We start from the raw sequence: 12,500 nt of genomic DNA on the forward strand, positions 1-12,500 counted from the left end.
AAAACACTCAAATAAATAAATGTGCACATAAGTCTGAATGAAAAGCAGCACTGGTGTGTTTATGTAATTTGCTAGTTTATCATAGTCTACTGGTTAGACTGTTCAGTTTCCCCACGTGTGTTTAAGTTTCAAATTAATACTTTTTCTCCTTGGGACAGGCCCGTTTGAGTCTTGGAAAATACTTTTCCCTTTGCATCAGGATTGAAATGATTAGAACTTAGCAGTTGATTTAAATGCAACAGTTTTGAACAAATTCGTGCGGCGTGCTAATGATGCTAACCGGATTTAATATCAATTTAGCCAGTTGTCTTGAACGATTGTGAATGTTTGGATTACATGTGCATGCTGAGGAGGGATGTGCCTGTTGAGAGGGGGAGAGAGAGAGACACACACACACACACACACACTCAGGCCCCCACTGCCTACGCACAGCAAACAGTGGACGGTACACACACACACACACACACACACACACACACACACACAGGCCCCCACTGCCTACGCACAGCAAACAGTGGACGGTACACACACACACACACACACACACACACACTCAGGCCCCCACTGCCTACGTACAGCAAACAGTGAACGGTACACGCACACACACACACACAAACACACACACACACACACACTCAGGCCCCCACTGCCTACGTACAGAAAACAGTGAACGGTACACACACACACACACACACTCAGGCCCCCACTGCCTACGCACAGCAAACAGTGGACGTTACACACACACACACACACACACACACACACAGGCCCCACTGCCTACGCACAGCAAACAGTGGACGGTACACACACACACACTCAGGCCCCCACTGCCTACGTACAGCAAACAGTGGACGGTACACACACACACACACACACACACACACACACACACACACACACAGGCCCCACTGCCTACGCACAGCAAACAGTGGATGGTACACACACACACTCAGGCCCCCACTGCCTACGTACAGCAAACAGTGAACGGTACGCACACACACACGCACACACACACACCAAACACACACACACACTCAGGCCCCGGCCGCCTACCCAGAGCAAACAGTGGAGAGTATACACACACACACACACACACACACACACTCAGGCCCCCACTGCCTACGCACAGCAAACAGTGGACGGTACACACACACACACACACACACAGTCAGGGCCCCACAGCCTACACACACACACACACACACACACACAGCCAGTGGCCGGTTCACCAAACACACGCAGCAGCTCTCTTTAATGGGTTGGACAGATAATGGCTTGACCATGTGTTCTGTACAGTATTCTAAGAATGGATGAGTCACATTCTAGAACTCCAGCATCTGCTCTTGGCAATGTGGACTTTCCACTGGCTACTTTAAGAAGGGTAGGGAGCATGGCTTCAGTCATACACACACACACAGACACACACACACACACAGAGACACACACACACACACACTTGTATATACATACACATGTGGCAGTATCTTACACCTTAAACACATGAATGCACAGGCACATACACATAAATATAGACCTGCACATCATCATGCACTAACCATCGCAGTACACACGCACACACACACACACACACACAGACTAGGGATGGGCATGATTAATCGACGATCGATAATTGATTATTAAGAATTTTGTCGATCACGTTAATTTGTTATCGATTAAACTAATGCAGGTTGTGTTGCATAGTATGAGTCTTGAAGCAATTAAATTAATTTCACTGTCGCAGAAATTAAACATTTTACCACCCCGGGGTAATATTTGACACCATAGTCAGTTACCTGTTTCCGTCGGCTCGCAGCTAGGTTCCGCTGCTTTTAGAGCACCGCAGCGCATAGGCTATATCTTCAAGTTTAGCCTAATATAACCAAAAGTCCAGTTTAACTGCGACAAGTTGTTCTTCTTGTTAATAAAGATCTCATCGAGGAAAAACACAATGTATTTTTGTATTTCCATTGCATTTTTAATTTAAAATAAAAAAATATATATATATAAAAATATGAATTATTAATCGATAGTCGATCGTTAATTCTCCGACGATCGACTAAGAAAATTTAATTGAATGCCCATCCCTAACACACACACACACAAACACACACACACACACAGAGAGACACACAGAGCAGCCACTCTACTGTATATGGAAACTGTGTGTGTGAGATTTTATGAATATGATGACAGGATTGTGTGTGTAAGGACAGCATATTTATAAGTACTGTATAACAGACTTCAGGTCTGATTTGAGAGAAAACACACACGTACTCACACACACACATACACGTACACACACACACACACGTACACACACTGCTGTCAGCTCATGTGAGGTATGCGCAAGAACACTTCGGGACATTGCACAATCTCTGTCACATCAATGTGAATATTCCACAGAACACACACACGCACACATTCCAGGGAAGAGCTTCTTTTCCAGGAAAGCATCCACTGCCAAGGACAATGCCATGCAAGGTTATATCTCCACACATACACACACACACACACACACACACACAGATGTCACCTGTCACTGGGTGAAGACACACACACACACACTTGTGTGTGTGATGGAAGGATGAAAGGGGGATAGAGAGAATGAGAAGGAAGAATAAAGGGATGGCAGTGAAAGAGTAGAAAGAGAGAGTGAGTGGGGAATTAAAATGCTAGATGTACACACACACACACACACACACACACACACACACACACACACACACACACACACACACACACACACACACACACACACACACACATATATATATATATATATATATATATATATATATATATATGTGACCCTGCAAGACGAAACCAGTCGTCTTGCGCAAAGTGCTATTATGAGAAAATCCACGATAAACAAACATACGGGTTGAATTTCACGTTTTTGCATAATTCGACAGTATACAGTCTACACTTTCATATTGTGAACCAATTTCACGGATAAACATACGTTTTGACTGTTAAACCCTGACTTTGTTTAGGTGAAGATTAAACACATTAGCAGTCATTCCATTTGTCCACACCGCTATAAGGTTTTACGGTAGAGCTAAAATGTAGCCTACTCATTAGGCTACTCGTTACTCAATGTGTCAGCTCTCGATCGTTCTTGGCAGATGTAACCGAATATGAATGTGAAAGACTTGCCTTTCAGGGCACAAACGGTCAAAAGCACGAACTGTTAGAAATATCCTGGTGTCATTTTACCGACCAGGAGAAGTTTTCCATTGACGTAGCAGTAGCACATTTTAAAAGTGGGCCTATAGCCTACACAATCTGTGTACATATAACTTCTTCTCCCCTTACTTCCCCCGAAATACATTAATTATATTCTATAGTGACACCTTATGACAGTCCCTGGTATTAACTAGGGGGCAGAAAAAGACACTCACTCGGTTGATAAAACTGGACATAGTCAGTCATCCGCTTCAGTCACGCTACCGTAAGGCTAATAATAGCTGTGTCCTCACACATATATATATATTTTTTTTCAAACACACACATACACACATACATATACATACAAACACACACACACATTGTGTGTAGCTCTGACCCAACCCTGACATTTAGTGGTAGTGGAGACTTGCTGTGACTGGTGCTTAAAGAAGCCCTATGCAGGTCTGGTTATTCCTTCGCTGTTTCTGGGTTTTCGCCTGATTTGGGCTCGCATTTTTCATGACATAGCTCCCCCTGCAGCTTCGGTAGCAAGTGACTGCTATGCTAAACCCCCACTAGCTAGCGAGCTAGCCATCAATAAACCAAGCTAAACGACGAGCAAACACATTGTTCAAGAGACTATCAAATCACATTACAAAAACGAAGTTCACCCAAGGGTAGGCTACTTACAATTTCAACAGCAAAAAAGCCAAGTCGGAGTCCGTTTTGCAGTTTTCTTAGAAACTACAATTTGACTACATTTTCGAGTATTTCTGCTGAGTTACATCCAGATGTGTTCGGACCAGAAAGTTGCATATTCTTTTTTTCCGCGGAGAAGCACTAGGGGGAGACGAAGCACCCACCAAACGACCCAAACAGTGTTGTAGAACCATAACAACGACTCAACCTGCATAATTAAGGTCATTTTTGATAAAATTGTTGCATAGGGCCTCTTTAATGTTCCTGTTTATATGTGTTACACTCGCACACTCACTCAGAGACAGATGAGGGGACATTTTCTCTTGTCTCGCTCTCTCTTTCCCACACACACATACACACACACACAAAGAGTGAGACGGGCAGAAGTTCTTTCAAATTCTCTCACTTGAACACAAACACACTCATGGAAATGTCAGGAGAATTCGCTATGGCAGTTCAGTTCCATTTTCTTTGAAATTAACTCCATTATGCCTCTACTGTGTGTGTGTGTGTGTGTGTGTCTGTGTCTGTGTGTGTGTGTGTGTGTGTGTGTGTGTTTGTGTGTGTGTGTGTGCGTGCGCGTGTGCGCGCGTACGTACGTGTGTGCGTGTGCGCATGCTTGTGTCGGTCCTGTGAGTATATTCTCAGGTCTAATGTTTTTGTTTCAGTATGACATGCACGTGTTGCACACTGTGTGTGTGCGCTCGTGAGAGTGTGTGTGTGCTCGTGAGTGTGTGAGTGTGTGTGTGCGCTCGTGAGTGTGTGTGTGCGCTCGTGAGTGTGTGTGTGCGCTTGTCAGTGTGTGTGTGTGTGTGTGAGTGACTTCTTTGATGAGGGTCCAGTATGGACAGGAACATGTCCGTTTGGCTGCATTCTACATTCCTCTGTCTTCCTATTCCAAAGTAAAGCTCTGAGCAGCTGAATCACATGTGTGTACACACACACACATGCACAGACACATACACACATACACACACACACACACACACACACACACACACACACACACACACACACACATGCACACACACATGCACACACACATGCACACACACACACAAATAGGAGTTGAATCCTAAATGCAGACACAGACACACATGTGTGCAGGAGCTTGTGTACACGTGAGCTCTTCTTTATTAGTGCATGGATGCCATTAATGGTGTGTGTGCTTTGTTATTCATTGTGTGTGTGTGTGCACACTTTGTCAGTGTGTGGGATGGCCTTAGTGTGTATGTGCATGTGTTTGTGTGTATATGTCCTCCAGTAGTGTATGAATGGTATTCATTTGTGTTTGTGTGTGTGTGTGTGTGTGTGTGCTTGTGTGTGTGTGTGTGTGTATTTGGGAGTGTATGGATGGCCGGTTATTGGGAATGTATTCACCTTGTTTGTTTATCTCTGCCCTAACACAAACACATGGTCTGAGTTATAACACACACACACACACACATACACACTCTCCCTCTTTCTCTTTTTCTCGAAAACTAAAATAGGGAATCGATTTTAACCAAACACTATTCATTTTAAATGAATTAAACAAATAAAAAGGATAGATGTTACAAAATTCACAAACAAAAATATAAGATAAAAGAATTCCGAAGTGCAGTAATTCCCACCAATTTTACGCACCGGAAACAGCTGTTTCAATCAGCTGCTGTGCAGCTCCTGTTTTGCCAAAATATGGAGGACAACGCGATCAACCTGTGCGACATGAGAGAGACGAGTGATAGGCCCTAATAACTTGAGGAGTTAGATGTGGAAGTACTTCGGATTTTTGGTATATCAAACTATGGAGAAGAACAAAGCGGTAGGCTATGCAAACTGTGCAATCGAGTTCTACGTAGGCTAAATTTGTTTGACATTTCTAATCGTAAACACAGACACAGCTACGTTAAATCCTGCAGTCATGTTTGTCACTGATGTAGGCAGTCCACTCGGCTTATTGTTTTTCGAGAATGTTGCACTCCTGTTTGTCATTGTTCACGAAACTTCATGCCAATAAATCATCAGAAATGTTGCTGGCTTGCATCTACAAGCGCCCCTCTGTTTGTCCTAATGCCTGTTAGTTTGTGGAGTGGCCTATATTTGGCGTTGAAAACGTCTTTAGACATGAAAAATCGATTTTACAATCGATTCAATGAACACTTATGTCTCAAAAATCGAACAGGATTTTTTCACAAAAATGACAGCCCTAGTTGATGTGGAAGGGATTCAGAAGTCATCCTTTCTGTCTGTGTGTGTGTGTGTGTGTGTGTGTGTGTGTGTGTGTTAAAATGTGAGGACGTTCTGCAGTGATCGTGTGAGAGAGTAGTGTCTCTGAATTTTCCATCATTACATTTCTGTGTCTGTGTGTGTGTGTGTGTGTGTGTGTGTGTGTGTGTGTGTGTGTGTGTGTGTGTGTGTGTGTGTGTGTGTGTGTGTGTGTGTGCGTGTGCGTGTGCGCGTGCGCGTGCGCGCATAGGCACATTCACTGTCTGCTGAAGTACATGATATACGTATCTACTCTCCAGTTTGATTGACTCTCCCTTCACTCTCCTTTTGTGTGTGTGTGTGTGCGTGTGCGTGCTGCTGCACGTGTGTGTGTTGCTGCACGTGTGTGTGTGTGAGCAGGTCAGATGTATCAGCAGTACCAGGCCCCAGGTGGATATCCCCCCCAACAGCCTGCAGCCCCACAGCAGCAGCAGCCACAACAGCAGTATGGCATGCAGTACCCTGGTAAGAACACACACACACACACACGTGTACATACACACACATTACTTACCCAGTAAGCTCAGCTGGATAAAACAATCATCTATTTCAATCATCAGTCATCTATCGTCCGATTTCAAGGGTCACAGGTATTTGAAATGGCCTGACACATATGAGATATGCTGCATATGCTATTAAAACAGTTTACAATATAATAATAATCACAATAACACTAAATGAAAAGTATAAAATTAATGGAACCCCTGTTGGTTAAATTATGAAGGTATACAGACACAGAAATAAATGCTGAAGAATGAAGTAAGTGAACAGTAGGTTAAAACAAATGATCAGACGAATAAATATCAAGTGTTTGTTTTGTGTGTGTGTGTGTGTGCGTGTGTGTGCATGCATGTGTGTGTATGTATGTGCGTATGTGTGTGTGTGTGTGTGTGTGTGTGTGTGTCTCAGCAGGTTACACCCCCCAGCAGCAGCCTGGAGCTCCTCAGCAGCCGCAGCAGCAGCAGTTCCAGAACTTTCCGCCACAGGCCCCCACCTCCCAGGCCCCCGCCTCGGGCTTCAGCACTGGCCAATCACAGCCTCCCCCTCCCCAGGGGGCTGCCCAGTACCCCCCAGGGGCCTTCCCCCCTCAGAACTACACTTCCCAGGGTGCACCTCAGCAGCAGCAGCCAGCCAATTACAGCCTGCCCCCCACCTCTCAACCAGCCCCCGGCTACCAGCCCCGCCCCACCTACACCCCCCCACCTGGTGCCACGGTAACCCCCCCTCCCGGAGGCTCCAACCCCTATGCCCGAAACCGCCCTCCTTACGGAACGGGCTATACCCAGCCCGGCCCTGGATACCGATAAACCCTTCCTACCCCAGACACACACACACACATACACACACACAAACACAACACAAACACACAACACACATACACACACACTCCGATGACCTGATGTTGTCAGAAGTGGTCAGGTGAGCACCCCACCCCAACCAGCCTTATATCTGGCCTCACCCTTCCCTACACACACACACACACACACACACACACACACACACACACACAACCACCCCCCATTTATTTCATTTTAGTTTTTGTGTGTGTGTGTGTGTGTGTGTGTGTGTGATTGCACATATGAGAGACCAAACAGAATAGGATTTACGTGTGTGTGTGTGTGCGCGCTCACTTGTAAGGTGCAATCTGGGAGTTTAATGAGAGAGTAAAAGTGTGTTTGTGTAAATGTGTGTGTGTGTTTCTGTTTTGTCTTCTGTCCGTCCATGTTAGTGTGTATTTTTGTGTGTGTGTGTGTTGAGTGTTTTATCGCTTGTCACCCTGACCCTGTCCTAACGCACCCTAAATTGTAACAGTTAAAACACTAGAGAATGATCAGTGCTCAGGCATAGTCCTGCCTTTTGAAGGAGTCTCCCTCTCTCTCTATCTCTCTCTCTCTCAGTTGTTTTCTCTCTTTTATCTCTTCTCCCCTCTTTGTGTATGTTCATCCTTCGCTCCCAGTCTTTTCTAACGGCTGCAGGTGTGTCTGCAGTTGCTGTAGGACTTTCTGTTTAAACTGTAACTGTTCTTTTTTTTGTTTCTCAAACTAAATAAAGGCTTTCAAATAGAACATTTCTACTGATTACAGTCAATGATGTGTGTGTGTGTGTGTGTGTGTGTGTGTGGTAGTAGTAGCTGAAAGACTGTGTTTGTAGCAAGTTAACATCTTGAAAAGTCACTGGATTTTATAAACCCTGAAAATGCAGTAACTGTTTCTCGTGGCCACTCTTCACTCGTATAATCCACACAAACAGTTTAATTTACGCTTTTATTACAGAAAATATTACATAATACGTCACATACATGTCAAAAATAAAATTATGCTCTGTATAGTCGGGGAGTTTCTCCCTACAAATTTTCGTATAATAAAATCCTTCGTTTGTAAACTTGAGGGCAGATGGCTTTCTGTTTCTGTAAACCCAGCTCACGGAAAGCCGACAGACACGTTGTCACCACCACAAACAGACAACCACTTTCTTATACTCCGCACACAACCACACACACACACACACTTCACGCAACACACACAATCTTTGTCATCAAAATACACAAACAGACTTGTTATTACAAAGATATGTGCACACACACTCATTCACTCAAACCAGACTTCCAGACACTCTCAATGATCCCATCCTGATATGATAGCAAGGTCATACGCCTCTCTGAGTTAAATAAGCTCTATTACATCATATACATACAGAATAAATACGTATGTGTGTGTCTGTGTGTGTGTGTATTTATGCAGAGACCACCTGGACCCCTTATCATGTTCAGCAAAGCTGTAATGGTACGTGTGTGTGTGTGTTGCTGTTTGGCAAAGCTGTGATTTATACTCTGTGTGATATGATGACCATACATATGGTGTGTGCCTTGATTTGCTTGAAAATTATTGATTAGTTAAGTGGCTGGAGGTGTGTATGTACTGTGTACTGATATGTTTCATAAATAAGAGCACCTTATCTGACCTCTGTCAGGACACAAACCTCCCAGTGTGTGTTTTATCGCTCTCCCTAACTGTGTCTGTGTGTGTGTGTGTGTGTCTGTGTAGTCTGTGTGTATGTGTGTGTGCACGCTCTTGTTGCTGTCAGTCACTAACTCTTGAAGATTACAGATATATTTTACACACATGCTCAGGAGTAGGCTGTGTGTGTGTGATTACAGATATATTTTACACATGCTTAGGAGTAGTGTGTGTGTGTGTGTGTGTGTGTTTACAGATATATTTTACACACATGCTCAGGAGAAGGCTGCACTCTACTGTCTGGCCTCCAGAGCGGCAGGATTCTCTTGGCACTTCAGATCAGGCAGTCTCTCTGGACGGCTCGCTACTACACTTGGGCAGATCTGTGGACAGCCAGCCAGCGTTGGGGGCGGGGGTCCTACCACTTGCCAGGGATAGCTACTCCGCACTCATACCAGGAGACGTAGTTAATGTGGGAATTTCCACCGATGGTTCCAAATTCCACTGGTTCTTGGCGCATGGCCCTGTAGAAACCTGCAACACACACACACACACACACAGGTGAAGCTTAGAGTCAGGGAATAGATAATAACCGCGTCACACCGTGTGTCATTTCCGTCAACTGGTTGAAGAGGAAGGAGATGGTGTGTGTGTGTGTGCGCGCGCGTGTTTTGACCTGATGGTTGACTGCTATGGTTGTGGGTGGGTGTGTGTTTGTGTATTTACAATATATTTCCTAAGTATGTATATGATATCTTCCTTGTGTTTTGAACTGATGGTTGAGTGGTATGGCTGTGTGTGTGTAACCTTGCACTTACTGGGATGATTAAACCCTTGTGTTGTTGTGAGGGTTAAAAAAAATTGACCCATGACTATTTTGAAGAGCATAGGACCCCCCGAGATAATGTTTTTAACTTGAAATGCAGTGACTTTTCCTAGTGTGTCCTTAATATCAGAAAAAAGATTGCTTTTGTTCATATTTTCATAAAAATGGTTCAAAGATGGTCTCGCACGTCAATTTTGACCTGACAGTTGAAGAACATACTCAAGTGGTACGGAGGTGCCTGTGTGTGTGCCTGCGTGCGTGAGTGTGTATACCTTCTGTTTCGGGGAGCTTGTTGAATGGTGTAGAGCTGCCTGTGCGTCCATCCAGGAAAGAGTCGACAAACTGACAATGATCCTCCCCATGACCTGACTGGTCCCCGATGTGGTAGAACGGCCCTACACACACACACACACACACAAAATACATGATTTTACTATGTGCATTAATGCAAGTTCACTCATGGAAGGGTCACATCATTCTGTGTTCTGTATTGTGATTAACGCTTTGTCATCTGTGAAAGGAGTGAAAGATTTCTGTCAATTCTGTCTGCAATTACTGCAAGTTCATCATCCTGCCCACATAATGTGGATAAATGGAGTCTTCATTATGGGATGCACAAAGTTGTAACCATGGTGGCTGAGGAGATGAGATTGATTGATTGATTGGCTGATTGTTACAGCTGAATAAATGGATGTCTGCCTTGTGTAGCTCCAGAAAAAGAGGAAGGAGAAGTTAAGAGTTATGATGAAATGGGTTGATAAATATGATCCCTTAGAGAAAAGAACAGATGGTGGGCGATATATTTATTCATTGGAATATAATTTTTATATATATATGCTCAAAAAATTAAGGGGACACTTACAGTTTTCCACAATTGTTTTGAAACCTTCCACCCTTTTCTCCATTCTCAAACTACATTCACAGAATGTCTGACAGTTCTTGCAAAATAAAACACTCTCCTCAAGTTTTACTTGTGCTCAGAGTCAAACAGTGTCAGAGTACCGATCCAGCGTATGATTGACGTGTTCCCTTAATTTTTTTGAGCAGTATCTATATATATATATATATATATATAGAGAGAGAGAATATGGACAATGCTAGATGAGTGGACAGGACAGTGACTGACCCCTGAGGGAGTCGCTCAGGTAGATCTTGTAGCGCAGTGAGTTGCAGAGCTGGATGCCCACGAACTTGCGGTACCAGGTCCGCTTGATGTACTGCGGTCCATTGCACTCCGAACTCATGTCCAGCTTAAAGGGGAACGTGGACCAGATGGCGCGCTTGCCTGCGGGCGGTCACACAAAGACGGACGTCAGGGAGAGGGTCCTCCAACAGGGGATCCATCATGTGAAGTCATGCAGTGTAGGCTATCATGGCAGTGTGCTGTTTGTGTGTGTGTGTGTGTGTGTGTGTGTGTGTGTGAGAGAGAGGGACTCATCTAATCACATTGTGGTGTTTTTGCTGTGTGTATGTACTGTATATGTGTGTGCATGTGTGTGTGTGTGTGAGGGAGATAAAGACTCATCTAATCACTGTGGATTGTAACAGATTGGATGATACATTGAGTGAACTTGAGTGAAGTGTGTTTTGTTTTTACTCTTCAGAGGACTCTTGATCTCACTCTCTCTCTCCCACCCTTGCGTTCGTGCACACACATACACACACGTGCACACACACACACACAATCTCACACCTTTCGGCACCTGTGAATATGAGTAATGAAGGCAACTCACCTGTGACCTCTGCTACACGAGGATCCGCTAGAGAGGAGAGGAGGAGTAGGGGCCATTATTAAAGAGCTATTAGTTTACTGTCAACTCAATTTCACCCTTTTCACAGCTGGTGTGTGTGTGTGTGTGTGTGTGTTATACAAGGTTCTGGCAAGCTAACAGGACTCCATTGTCTCCATCACCAGCCCTGGGTGAGTGGTTGCCAAGGTTACTAAAGCCAAGGCCACGTTGAATCCATTAGCGTAGCGCCAGGCTAATTACACTCACGCTTGCGATTTCATCCGCGGAGAACCACTCTAATCAAACACATAAGCACACGCTCTCATCTCACGCCCTACTAGCTCTTAAATACTCCCCAATTACACACTCTCACACATACACCACAACCGCATGTTTAGGGGAGGCCAAGCTACAGAGGTTAAAACTATTAAAGAGAGCTGCTGCTAGCCGCAGTTGCTAATCACAACCACAAAGTGGCTAAGCTATATTCTACATTATACTAACATTACACTTTTACTTCAGAGGGCTGCCAATGGAGGACAGAGTCCTCATTTCTTTATGTCGCTTTGGATTTACTGCTAAATGAATAAATGTAAATGTATGAATGTGTTGATTTGTTTACTTCATTTTACTTATTTAGATTATTTACTTTAATAAACATTATAAAAGTAATTTGTGTTGTAACATCATTGGCTGTGTGAACCAGGACTACGTCTCTCTTCTATAGAAAAGTTTACTTGATGAATCACTTCATTAAGCAAAGTATTGAAAGAGAATGAGACAGCATCAGTCATGACTAATAGACCTCTGAAGTTCGCCTACAAAAAAGATCCAAAACGGCCATCTTTGCCCATATAAGGAGATCCGGTTGTT

At 44.1% G+C, this 12,500-nt stretch overlaps 2 protein-coding genes across 4 annotated transcripts in view; one reads left to right on the forward strand and one right to left on the reverse strand.

The window, feature by feature from the left end:
* Positions 1-8,170, forward strand: part of tfg (trafficking from ER to golgi regulator) — a 22,638-nt gene extending 14,468 nt beyond the window's left edge. For 2 of the 3 annotated variants that reach the window (XM_076263221.1, XM_076263220.1), the window contains exons 7-8: positions 6,475-6,579; positions 7,024-8,170. In XM_076263221.1, coding sequence (XP_076119336.1) covers positions 6,475-6,579; positions 7,024-7,421 — 503 coding nt within the window. In that variant the 3' untranslated portion in view covers positions 7,422-8,170. The remainder of the gene's footprint in view (positions 1-6,474; positions 6,580-7,023) is intronic. The other variant, XM_076263222.1, reaches the window with a different exon arrangement.
* A 41-nt stretch (positions 8,171-8,211) lies between these two features.
* Positions 8,212-12,500, reverse strand: part of LOC143100241 (target of Nesh-SH3-like) — a 35,770-nt gene continuing 31,481 nt past the window's right edge. Inside the window, exons 17-20 of the mRNA XM_076263224.1 lie at positions 11,631-11,657; positions 11,024-11,182; positions 10,170-10,292; positions 8,212-9,605 (exon numbers count right to left, since the gene is read on the reverse strand). Coding sequence (XP_076119339.1) covers positions 9,490-9,605; positions 10,170-10,292; positions 11,024-11,182; positions 11,631-11,657 — 425 coding nt within the window. The 3' untranslated portion in view covers positions 8,212-9,489. The remainder of the gene's footprint in view (positions 9,606-10,169; positions 10,293-11,023; positions 11,183-11,630; positions 11,658-12,500) is intronic.

The sequence above is a fragment of the Alosa pseudoharengus genome, unplaced genomic scaffold, assembly GCF_046254945.1.
Source record: "Alosa pseudoharengus isolate Yale_2024_CS ecotype anadromous, Long Island Sound unplaced genomic scaffold, YU_APseudo_1.1 YU_APseudo_1.1_scf_3, whole genome shotgun sequence".
Classification (NCBI taxonomy): Eukaryota; Metazoa; Chordata; class Actinopteri; order Clupeiformes; family Clupeidae; genus Alosa; species Alosa pseudoharengus.